General features: G+C 44.2%; 1 protein-coding gene across 1 annotated transcript in view; it reads right to left on the bottom strand.

The window, feature by feature from the left end:
* PDE3A (phosphodiesterase 3A) overlaps positions 1-13,346 on the bottom strand; it is a 279,933-nt gene that overhangs the window by 103,636 nt on the left and 162,951 nt on the right. The window contains 1 exon segment of the mRNA XM_068141913.1: positions 366-416. Within this exon segment, the coding sequence (XP_067998014.1) occupies positions 366-416 (51 nt within the window).

Below are 13,346 nucleotides of genomic sequence, written 5' to 3'. Positions count from 1 at the left end.
CCAGGCTAAACAATCCCAGCTCCCTCAGCCTCTCCTCACAGGGCTTGTGTTCCAAACCCCTCCCCAGCTTTGTTGCCCTTCCCTGGATATGTTCCAGCAACTCAACATCTTTCCTAAACTGAGGGGCCCAGAACTGGACGCAGGACTCAAGGTGTGGCCTAACCAGTACTGAGTACAGGGGCAGAATGACCTCCCTGCTTGGATTACAACTCAAAAACTATATTAATGGAAGTTGTCGTGGTTTTATGCTTTCTCCATTGATTCAATCCTGCAAATAGTAAAAAAAAATGAACAATTTTGCCAATCTTAGATGGAAAACATCCTTGAATGCCTCAAAACTAAACACAAAATGCCAAGCAACTGACCTGGGAGCCTCTGGGTCCTCGTTTGTGATCCCATTCGGAATGCCCCATGAGCTGAAAAGCAAAGCAAAGCACAGGTAAGTGAGCAATTGCACTTACTAGCTTTAATTGAAACATTCAAACTTTTATTTTCTTTGAAAAAAGGAAAAAAACAAGCAACCAAACAACAAAAAACCCCACAAACCAACCCACAGCAAAACAGGTTTGCTTCTACAATGTATTTCACACAGCTTTTAGCTTCACAACGAAACACTTGGCGTTGTCACTGTAACTTTGTACCTTTACATTCAGAGCCAAAACACATCTAGCATCACAACACTGCCCTTGACATATACTCAGCTTTAGCCATGTGTTTAATACCTATCTGGCAAAAGGAGAGCTGACAGATCAACAAGGACATTACCAAAACCACAGGACACTTGATTAAATAGCAACACATGTTTTATGCTAGGCATGAAAGTTAGCAACAGCTTCAAGGCTATCTCACCTTTGCATTATTCTCACTGTAAAATAATAAAGTAAAGGTACATCCTCAAAAAGAAAACAGGTTGGGGTCGTTACATTGCAGAAGAAAGCAAACAGAGTTTAGAGAGGATGAGTTCTTGGGGAAATTAAGGTCTGTGGTTGTATAAAGCTCCTCAGGCTAAAGAGCAGGTAAGAATTAATTACAGGCCAAATTCTCCTCTCACATCTCTCTGCAACCCATGGGAGACTGTATTGTATGACTACTGGTCAGACATTGGACAGTACAGATAGACTCCAGAAAAATTAATCTGCTTTCTCCCATCTTTTTTTCTATGCTACTTCATAACTTACACAGGGAGGTGCTCTCTTTCTTTAAGCAACATACAGTTCCCATAGAGCAGCTCTTTCTATGTACATTGCCATGGTGAGGGACAGAAAAAAAAAAGGCAAGACAATGCCCAGTAGGCCTTATTACTGCTTTATGTATCCAATGATTGTGTGCAAGTATGATCTGCTCAAAATAAAGCTATCCTCAAACTTGTCTAAAAAACCCTGGATAGCAGCAGAGAATGCCCAGGCTTGACTCCGGTGGAGCCTGAGCTGCGCAGCCACTGCCAATCCTGCATCTGAGCGCTCGCCCGGCATGGTTCCAGTCTGGGAGCTGGCTTCTTTCTACAGCTACTCAGGGATCTCTTTTGGATAATGTTTATTCTCACTCATTCCAGCATAGCTTAATGCAAATATAAAAACATGTGACTGGAAGATAGGAGGGTTAATGTAACACATGAACGTTTTCTTGTTCTTTCCCCCCCCGCAACACTCTTTCCCAAAGGAAATGCCTTCTCCCAGGTCAGAGGAAGGCAACAAGACTTACAACCTATGCTTACTGCAGAACAGACTTTCAAAATGCTCATCCCAAGATGAGAGGTTGGAACTACTTTGAAAAATGAGGAGAGTCACATGCATCTCATTTGAAATCTTAATCTTCTCCATCAACTGTCCCCACTTATCCCTTCCTTCTCCAAGGGCCTCTTCATTTCTTTATTACTATTACCTTCCCCCATAACTGGAGATAAACCACACATGCAGTTAGGCATCAAAGATGAGAGAGTTCATAGTGCTGTTTCACCTGATAGAACCTCATGACAGACATCCTTGGTTTACTGTGGTTATCTCCTTTTTCCACATACCGTTGGTGGAATTACCAGCTGTGCCAGGTTTCCCTGTTTGCTTCTCCATGCTGTTGGGTTTGTTCATTACTGTACGAAACCGAGCTTGGTGCTTATGAAAATGCCTCTCAGTAAACAAGCAGCACATAAAAGCTGCCATGAGATACACCTACCAAACGCTACGTGCATCAGAGAACCTCTGCCAAAATTCTCCTCCCTTGCCCGTGCCGCTCTGGGCCAAGAAAACCTTTTTTGGGTTGAAGTTCTCTGCCCTCATGCCTTGTGGAGAAGTGGGGCTTGCTTTCTTAAATTATTTGTGTAAAGAAAACTTAATTAAGCATGAGTCTGCCCCCTTGCAATACGCAGCGTGATAAGAGGGGTCTTTACTACAACAATGTACAACTATGTGCTATGATCACTAGTCAGCATGAACAAAAAATATGGCTGTAATTTCACAGTTAAGAAGAAAGGATTAATGTTACAGCCCCAGCCATGATTACTGTGGTTTTCCAGGTGCTAAAGACATTTGGCAGTGCATACCATACCCTCAATAACAAGTGCAGCATGAGAGCACACTGCCAGATTTCTCATGCTCCTACTCTCATTGAACCTATAAAGCCAAGGGTTTGCTTTACCATTACCACCAAATATGAACAACATGTTGAAGAGTCAAGCTTGGAGTTCTCATTCCAATTAGAGGAGGTACACTGAACGTAGAGATTCACCCCATCTAGTGATTCCCAGGAAACTAGACTGATGTGTGGCAGAGCTGGTTACATGTGACCACTATCAATACTCAAGTCCTCCCAAACATTCATGCTTCTTCAGGCATGATTTCCTTACTTTGTTCTCTGTTCCCAGTTACTGCCTGGTGTTTCACTCTCCATACAGAGATTTTCAGCCCCTGGACTGCTCTTCTGCAGCCTCACATCCAGTCTCTCCCCTATTCTGCTGCTCCTTCTCCTCCACAGCTTGCAGATGCCCTCCTTTTAGGCCCAGGTCCTCCATCTTTAGCCCTGCTCGTCTTCCATGAGGGGACAACCCCATGGTGCTCCATAGACTGCATATTGCAGAAGCAGCCAATGTTACAGTATCTGGCAAAATCCCTTATGGAGGAGAGGCCAAAGTCACTGACGTATGCAGTCATAAACACACCGTAACTAGCAGAGTGACCCCTTGTTTAGTCTGGCACCATTTTACCAGGAAATTGCTCAGTCCTCACAGCAAATCACACAACCTCTGTTTCATTTCATTTCTCTGCAAATGTGCCTTTGTGGAATCAGCTGGGTTTATGTTTTTGCTGATAGAGCCATTGCCCCCAGTGTAAAAGAATTTCAACAGCATTGCTCTCTCTTTGCATGTCACTTACTACAGCCATCATGCTCTACTGAGTTAATCTTGTGTTTATCACCTGACAAACTGGTAAGCACAAGGAAGCAAAAGAAGAGTTCTAGAATGGTAAGAGACCTTGTCAACTCTACAGGGTTTTCAAGCATGGTAATAGAACTCATAACTCTATGAAGCCAATCTTTTCCTCCAATTTTATGACCTATCATAGTATCAGTCAGGGTTGGAAGGGACCACAAGGATCATCTAGTTCCAACTCCCCTGCCATGGACCTACCAAATCTTGCTTGAGTTTAAAATGTATTTCTTCCATATAATCTAGAAAACAGTTTTCATGTCATACTGGAATGCTCTTAGCATATCTGCAATGGTCCATAGTAAAGAAGGAATGAAGGAGGGGAAAAAAACCTAAATAACTAATATACCACACTTACAAAAGGACCCAAAGCTTCACGACAGAAGATGAAGAAACAAACAGGTAGAGCAGGTGTAACTAATTCTGTGCCAGGCCAACATTCTACAGAAGGATGACTGCCTCAGGATGACACACTTTAGCTCAAGAAGCCACACTGTGATAGGTTACTCCAAGGAAAGATTTTCTATGAATGGAGGAAGAGTAATTGCTGGAGTACAACACACAGAAAAGGAGGAAAGCAAGTATGCCTGAACTATCAGGCTACTTGGAAATCATAATTTCCATAAATCAAAAGATGAAGGAAAGAGGTTTTCCAATTTGTTTCCTGTTCAGCAATAAAACCCAAACCAAACATAAACCCAGAGAAATCAACCACGAACACTCAGAAACACAAAGGGGGTGCAGAAACCCACTTGAGTTTGACACAGCCTTCTGAAATCAGGAAAAAACACACATTGTTTATTTGGTGCATGCATAAAAACAGAGATACAGACACAAAACTGCACTTGGAAGTATAAGGATTTATGTTTAACAAACAGAGGAGTTCCAGAGACCACTACCTCCTCTAAAAACTGGTATAAATTGTTTTGGTCCACAGTGATGGCGAACAGCCTCATACCATCCACAACTACTTTATCATTCTTACCAACCATGCTGTTGAGGCTGAGCATACCAGCAGCAGAAAAGGAGGGATAAACCCAAAATCAAACTGCCACACAGCTTGTAAGTGTACAGTCTCTCTCAAAAGGAAAGTAGCAGCTACATTTTATCTGAAACTGCCTTGTAAACCCAGCTCTGACAGTTTTAACACTTAAACAGGAAGAGAGATTTTAACAAGAACAAGTCTTGCACAGAACATGGGTTTCACTAAAGCCAACCAGCTTGCTCTGCCCCACAAATTGATTAGCAGGTCTCAAGGGCAAAGAGCCTCCCCCAGCCAAGCTGAGTGTGAGGACTGTGAATGGAGGAGAAAGTGGGAAATAACAAAAATCACAGTCAGTGAGAAAGAGAAAAGTGAGATGGGGCTAGCTTGCTCTGAACATGCAGGGTGGTAGCCTGTCCTCAAAAGTTGAGGCTTTGGCTGTAAATACTAAGGTGGCTCTAGGCCTTGAGGTTGTAAAGCTAAATTTTAAATGTAAACCAGATGTTCACTAATGCAATTACACCTGCAAAGGAGTAAGGAGTGGTTCAAGGGACCATTAGATATAAGATACACATGCCAAAGAAGAACACAGACATTTAAAAACCAGCATCTTCAGTTCTCACCTCTCTAAATGCAGTTTTTCTATTATTAAGACCCAGCATATGGTTATATAATAACCTAAGCTTTCATTAAAATTCATCATCATAACTCTAGGCCTCATTAGTGTTAGAGAACTGCAAGAAATGCAACCCACCCATACCATAAAAGATCTAAACAAATATAAAGACAGAATAAAGAATGGCAATCCAAACCTTTTTAGCTGTTTCTAGATCTTGTTTTTCCCTTACATTGTCTTTTCTAGCTTGTGAGGGGTGTTTTGGCACCTTTGAACCTGCAATGCTACTAACTATGTCATAGCTGAAAATCCCTCCAACCAATATGAAACTCAATTCACATAATAGAAAAGGCATCATAGAATCAGCAAGGTTGGAAAAGACCTCAGAGATCATCAAGTCTAACCTATCACCCAGCACCTCATGACTAACTAAACCATGGCTTCAATTATAGAATTTATAATTACAGAATAGAATAAACCAGGTTGGAAGAGACCTTCGAGATCATCGCATCCAACCCATCAACCAATCCAACCCACCTAAACAAATAAACCATGGCACCAAGCACCCCATCAAGTCTCCTCCTGAACACCTCCAATGATGGTGACTCCACCACCTCCACAGGCAGCCCATTCCAATGGACAATCACTCTCTCTGTATAGAACTTCTTCCTAACATCCAACCTGAACCTTCCCTGGTGCAGCCTGAGACTGTGTCCTCTTGTCCTGGTACTGCCTGCCTGGGAGAAGAGACCAACATCCACCTGTCTACAACCTCCCTTCAGGTAGTTGTAGAGAGCAATAAGGTCACCCCTGAGTCTCCTCCTCTCCAGGCTAAGCAACCCCAGCTCCCTCAGTCTCTCCTCATAGGGCTTGTGTTCCAAACCCCTCACCAACATCCCATCCTTTTTTTGAATAAATTGAGGGATGATGACTCCACCACCTCCCTGGGCAGCCCATTCCAATGGCCAATTACACATTCTGTGTAGAATTTCTTCCTAACCTCCAGCCTAAACCTCCCCTGGTGCAGCTTGAGACTGTGTCCTCTTGTTCTGGTGCTGGTTGCCTGGGAGAAGAGACCAACATCCACCTGTCTACAGCCTCCCTTCAGGTAGTTGTAGAGAGCAATAAGGTCTCCCCTGAGCCTCCTCTCCTCCAGGCTACACAACCCCAGCTCCCTCAGCCTCTCCCCACAGGGCTGTGCTCCAAACCCCTCACCAGCTTTGTTGCCCTTCTCTGGACACGTTCCAGCAACTCAACATCTTCCTTAAACTGAAGGGCTCAGACCTGGACAGAGGACTCAAGGTGTATTAAATGGGATTCAAACAGACTGAAGAGCATGTACCTCAACACACTGGCTTCTTCCCTTGAATTTTAATGATTTTAGACCACTGGTGGACACTAGTTTTCCATCACAATGAGCATAAGAGAACCCTGTTCTCCTCCAGTGAATAAATTAAAGGTGAGCACAAAACAAAGCATGGGAATGTGAGAGAAACTGCTCCTCTGTCCTGTCTGTGATTAGGAGCCAAACACTGAGCGTCCCGTATTCTCTGAACTGGATGTGATGCATGAATAGGACACCCTGAGCTCTCCTAAACAGCTGAGAACGTGTAAAAAAATGCCCTTTTTTGGCCACTCCTGCAAGGATTTAGAGCATTTAGTAGCAGCAAAAATAAATTACCAATGAGATTTTGGTAAGTTCTGGCTGGCAGCCAGCAGTTTTAAGTGTTGCTTATACTGGGGGCTTAGGGTCCAGTAGAGATAGATAGGAGCATCCAACCTGGCTGGCACCTAGTTTCAACCCTTGCCAAAATAGCCTGCATTTAAACACGGGCATAACATCTTCCCTCTTTGGAAGAGATTTTGTTGAGCAGGCAATGCTGAGGATGTGGAACAGTGTCTCACTGTTGAGTTCCCTGACACTGCCTTCTTACAGCCTGCACTGAATGGGGCACAGTATGATAGATATTCTCTGACTGAATGGGTATTAGCTATGCTTCAGTTAGGATCATATTTCCACCGGTAAAAAGAAACTTTGTTACCAGCATGTAGGCACAAAATGTTCTGGATATGTTTCTTTTTTGGTTACAAAAAAGCACAAATTATTTCCTTGATTACATATTAGAAGAAACATTTCTTTTTACAAATATGCAGGAGTCAGGTCGTACAGAAACTGACAGGGTTGGGGTTTTTTTTGAATGTGCTGTTTTGAGTAGGATTCCTTCTGTTTGACAGACTGTTCCCTGCACTTTCATTGTAATCAAGACAAATGAAGTGATTTACTGACTTAGTGCAGCTTTGGTGCAGACACCCTCAGCAGGGCAAGCTAATTGGGCTGTAGCTGCTGAGATGCAGCACTGCCAGACTGCAGGAACATAACGTGGGAGTAACAGCACGGCTTCCCTGACCACCTTTTCCAACCAACGGCACAGCTGCAGCTTGCCCTGTGGGTATCCAAAGCATCGCAGAGATGCTTTCCTTGCCGTGTGGTTAGCATGATCACACACAGGCACGTGTAGGCTACGGCACCGCGAGCGCAAAGTGCTCCAATATCTGGAAAAACAATCCTTTTTCCACAGCTGCTTGCCAGCCCTCAGGGTCAGCTCAAAGCATGAGATGTCAGAACTGCACTGTTCAGACAGATCTGCGAGCTGCACGCTCGGCCCCACCGTGGCCTCTGGCTGCGCGATTAGTGGGGAGGAAACTCTCCACCCAAGTGCTCCCGATGTGTTGGAGCCCTGCAAATCATCAGGGTCAGCCCCTCTTCTGAGACTGGTTATAAAAAAAACCCAACAACACAAAAAAGCTGCACCACAATTAAGTAAATGAATAAATTGTGTGTGTGTGTGCAAGAGCCTTTCTGCTGTTTCCTAATCAAATAAGTTGTTTCAAAGGTTTGTGGGCTTCTGGACAACAGCTGGAAGCAGAGATAAGATTTTTAAACTGAGACATAGACTGAAAGGCTTTAAAGCTTGGCATTGCTTTGAACTGGAGGCAAAGGCAGTGAGGGAGAATGATGGGTCTGGAGAGGAGCTGCAGTGAATGGCTTCCCTGTAGGATGAGCCCTGTGTAAGGACCCAGTTAAGCCCTCTGAAGCTGAAAGCCCTGGAGGGAGCTGCCTCCTTGACCCCTACAGCTCCCTCGAAGCCTGGCTGGCAGGTCAGACAACAAACACAGCGCTGCCTAAGGCTAGACAAAATGGGCAACAAACATATGTATCAGGCACATAACTCTGTGGAGACAGCAAACATGATACTGAGCTACTGTGGCACAAGAGAACAGGGAAAAGAGGGCACTCAGCGAGGTAAGGCTGAGCAGGGGTGAATGGACACTGCGGCACAAGAGGACAACCCTAAAAGCATCACCAGGGACTGTCCCTCCAGCACAGCTGAGAAACCATCCCAAGCACTTAACCAGAGACTCAGCTCCAAAGGAATAAAAAGAATGAGATCATAACTGGTGCTGGGCGAGACAGCAAAAGAGTGACTACATTTTTGAGGACTATTCTCATGGCAGCACATGACCTTTTAGAATGTTTCCAGACAAAAAACTGTATCTGACTTCTTCAGGGATCCTGGCTGCCTTGCATGGGAGCAGGAAGCATGAAGACACATGATACAGCGCACTGACAGTGGTGGGTTTGTGGACAACTGCCATGCCCTTTGCTCCATGCCTCTTCTTGAAATGCATAGGTTTAGCTATAAATAGTGAAGGCACTGTGAAGTACATTAAAAAAATGTAGGTGGGAAAAAGAACAGGCAAGGAATTATCCACCTCCACACCCTGTATCTGGATTTATACACATTTTTGTCACAATTATTTAAACAGACAACAACAGCAAACCAAATCCATACAAGTTTCTATTATTTTCAGTACTACTATCAAATTTGTCAGGTCCCTATTAATCTTCCACACATCAAACAACAGTATAAACAGTGAGTTTGGGAGGCAGAGCTGTAGTACAACACAGAAAAGCACTGATTTGATTTTGATTGTTTTTATTTAGAGAAAAGCAGCTTTTATTCTCCAGTGATCCCCAAGGACGGATGCTGAACAAAGAGCTACTTGCAGATGTGAAACAGCTTTCTTTTAGCAAGGGTTTCTAAGTTAATAGTCTTATCTTAATCTGGATATTTACAAGATTTACAGGAGGAGTTACTGAAACAATTAAACTGATCATAGATAGATTTATCGTGCCTTTAAAATGATCTGATGGATTAACAACAGGCACGTTCACCCGGTGGACAAGTATTCAACAAGAAGAAGTGTTTAACAAATAATCCCTACACTCACTTTCCCACTCTGAGTGTAATCATGAAAACCAAAGCCCTTGGAAAAAATACCCATATGGGTGAGATAAAACATGTGGACACAGACACTCTGATATCCTCTCCCACTTTAGCCACAGCCATAACTTGCAGACAGTAACCTACGGAAGAAGATTCCTTAGTATGTGGATGCCAGGGCAACACAGCAATGTCAAGACTCGATGCAACAGCAAGCTGACAAAAGGACAGAAATAGATTGCTAAGTAGAAAAAAATAATTCAAATTGCTATTTAAAGTAGACACATCAAGTTCCTGGATTTCCAAGCTACACAGTTAAGCTGACTCTGGTGTAATTAAGTTCCTAGAAAAAGCCAGAAAGCTCATTTACTTTTTTTCCCATTGGGAATCACTAACTATGGAACAAGAACTCAAGTCACAATACCAAGCCTGGCAAAGGCTTGATAAACTGGCTAGCTGCTGCTGCAGCAAAGTCAACTTGGTCTGAAAGCATATTCAAGTATCCAAAGCCTAGTGCTTATTTTGTAAAGAAGCCTAAAGACTTCTACAAAATAATCTGCTCTGCGATGTATGGTATCAATGTTGCTCTCTCTTCAGTGCAGCTACTCTCACTTCCATAGAATCATAGAATTGTTAGGGTTGGAAGGGACCTCAAGGATCATCTAGTTCCAACCTCCCTGCCATGAGCAGGGACCTCTCAAACTACATCAGGTTGCTCAGAGCCACATCCAGCCTGGCCTTAAAAACCTCCAGGGATGAGGCTTCCACCACCTCCCTGGGCAAGCTGTTCCAGTGTCTCACCACCCTCATGGGGAAGAACTTCTTCCTAACATCCAATCTGAACCCAGCCATTTCTAGTTTTGTTCCATTCCCCCTAGTCCTGTCATTACCTGACACCCTAAAAAGTCCCTCCCCAGCTTTCCTGTAGGCCCCCTTAAGATACTGGAAGGCTACCATAAGGTCTCCTTAGAGCCTTCTCTTTTCCAGACTGAACAGCCCCAACTCCCTCAGTCTTTCTTCAGAGGGGAGGTGCTCCAGCACTCTGATCATCCTCGTGGCCCTTCTCTGGCCACACTCCAGCACTTTCCATCTTTTCAGAGATTCCAGTTTCATGTGTACAGTATTTGCACTTTTTATTGTTACTGAACACAAGCCGCAAAGATGATAGGCCCTCTGTTCAGCTGGTTGTCAGTGCACAAGGGCATCTGTACTTCCAAAGAAATCAGTTCCTTGAAGATACAGGGGATGTCTTTTCATACAGCAATTTAAAACCCAACTGAAAGAGCAGCAGAACTTTTAAGGTGGTTTGTTTTTTTTTCTCCAATCAAGCTCTGACTTTAGTTGAATCACCCACAAAGCTCACACAAAATATGAAAGGTCACTTGCTGGACTTGTTCCAGCAAGTCAACATCATTCCTAAACTGAGGGGCCCAGAACTGGACACAGGACTCGTGTTGTGGCTTAACCAGTGCTGAGGACAGGGCAGAATGACCTCCCTGCTCCTGCTGGCCACAGTGTTCCTGATGCAGGCCAGGATGCCTTTGGCCTTCTTGGCCACCTGGCACACTGCTGTCTCATGTTCAGCCTACTGTTAACCATTACCCCCAGGTCCTTCTCTGCCTGGCTGCTTTCCAGCCACTCTGACCCCAGCCTGTAGCACTGCATGGGGTTGTGGCCAATGTGCAGAACCCGGCACTTGGAGGTGTTAAAATGCATGCCGCTGGACTCTGCCCATCTGGCCAGCCTGTCAAGGTCACTCTGCAGAGCTCTCCTACCGTCTACCAGCACCAGAACAAGAGGACACAGTCTCAAGCTGTGCCAGGGGAGGTTTAGAATGGATGTTAGGAAGAAGTTCTTCACAGAGAGAGTGGCTGCCCATTGGAATGTGCTGCCCAGGGAGGTGGTGGAGTCGCCATCATTGGAGATGTTTAGAAGGAGACTTGATGGGGTGCTTGATGCCATGGTTTAATTGATTAGATGGTGTTGGATGATGGGTTGGACGCAATGATCTTGAAGGTCTCTTCCAACCTGGTCTATTCTATTCTATTCAGGATGAACCTTCACTATTGCCATCAACTCAACATCCCTCTCCAGCACAAAGAGCCCCCTACAAAAAGGCAGGGGATAGGGGGTGTGAAAGTGAATGCCTGAACACCAACTGCTTCGGCAAGGAAGCCAAACAAAAGTTGCAATGCCATTGCTCACCAAAACTGGAGATTTCATAAGCAACCAAATCCAGTGGTTTGAAAAAATCAGATCTCTTCTGCTACTACATGCACTTACTGAACAAAAACCCCAACAAACCAACCTTGATGTTTTTAATACAGCAACTTAATGTCTACCTGGTGTGAAATTCAAAACAGTGGTTACAGGAACCAGGTCCTGATGAGGCTAAAATACACTAAGGCTGAAACATAACTTCTTACAGTTTAAACAGCTCATTTTCCTGAAACACATTCTTCTAAGTGGTAGCATATCGAGGGAGAGCTGAGATTCAGTAATGAAAATTTTGAGACACTATTTGGCCTCCCTCAAGCTAGTACAGAGAGCAGACTGACTCACAGTGTCCTCCCACCACGAGAGAAGCACTGTGTTTGGTCAGGTGAAGCCTCAGCTTCCAGGATTGGCCTGGAAAGAAAAGAGCATTGCTCTGCCAAAGATCATTCCAGCCTGACACCCACACAAACAAGCTGCTGCTTTCATTAACACCCCATTTTCCCAGTTTTGAGGTTTCACAATAAGAATAGCACTGACATTTCAACAGCTACATCCCAGCTAGCAAATGTCCTAAAATTACACTGTAGAGCCTGGTAGCTTACTAAAACACCTCAATGTCAAAACTCAAAGTACATTCAGTTTAAACACACCCTTGGGGGGATTTTATACTAACTGCTTTCTATTTCAGACTATTCTCTTCAAGCTCAACCAGCAATGCTTCAGCTCTCATCCAGGAAAACTCCTCTCTCTGCCACCCAATCTCAATCAAGCTGCCAAATTAATTATCATCCTGCATTTGTCTATTGCTAAGAGGAGGAGAAAAAAGTGAATAGATGAACGTAGCAGTGACCCGAGCAAAAATGCATCCTCTGAAACAGAATGAATTAGATCAGTTCAGTGATCTTCCAGCACGACACATTTCACCCCACCCACCCCTTTCCCAAGCAGCCAAATTCCCATATCTCCTCCAACCGTCCTCAGCAGGGTGCTCACATGGGGCTCAGATGTCTATCCAGCAGCAAATTAGGGATCTTTTCTACATATCCCTGTAATAGTATGGCTTAAAATAAAGAAACAACTATCATGGAAAATTCACACCAGCATTTACATGTAAATCATGGCCACAGAATACACGTTTCACAGACTCACAGAAAACATCTGGTTGGAAGAGACCTCCAAGATCATCCAATCCAACCCTTGACCCAGCACTGAAGGGTTGACACTAAACCATGTCCCTAAGTGCCAGGTCCACATACAGCTTGAACACATCCAGGGACAGTGACTCCACCACTGCCCTGGGCAGACCACTCCAATGTTCGTTAACCCTCTCTGTGAAGAAGTATTTCCTGGCATCCAGCTTGAACCTCCCCTGTTTCAATTGGACAGCAGTAAGATGTGATTACCTACCTCAAATTTCTGGGACCACAGGCACCAAACATTGTTTTGTAGAGCCAGAGAAGCACCAAGCACAACTCAGAACATTGGCAGCTTCTCCTCAGATCCCTCACAACAGAGCTGGTAAGACTAACACCTAGGGAAATTACATTACTAGTCATAGCAGTGGTGACCTTACTGATTCAAAGGGACTAGCTCAAGAAAGTTACACACACGATTTAGACTTCCCTGTCATACAGTTTTAAGTGACCATCCATCTGAAACACATGCAAAAATATGTTTGGGCCACAAATTTCCCTACTGCTGGAAACAGCATCATTTTCATAGCAGTCATGCTGTCAGACACTGTGTGAAATTCTGTACACCTTGCTATGGCAAATCCATGCAGCGAGAACCTCAAAAGCTATAGGTGTAGGACCAAAATAGAAACAT

The sequence above is a fragment of the Melanerpes formicivorus genome, unplaced genomic scaffold (assembly GCF_026170545.1).
Source record: "Melanerpes formicivorus ecotype bairdi unplaced genomic scaffold, bMelFor1.0.p_v2 SCAF_8, whole genome shotgun sequence".
In the NCBI taxonomy this organism is placed as follows: Eukaryota; Metazoa; Chordata; class Aves; order Piciformes; family Picidae; genus Melanerpes; species Melanerpes formicivorus.
Note: the sequence above shows the minus strand (reverse complement) of the source record. Positions and strands in the feature narration are given on the sequence as shown.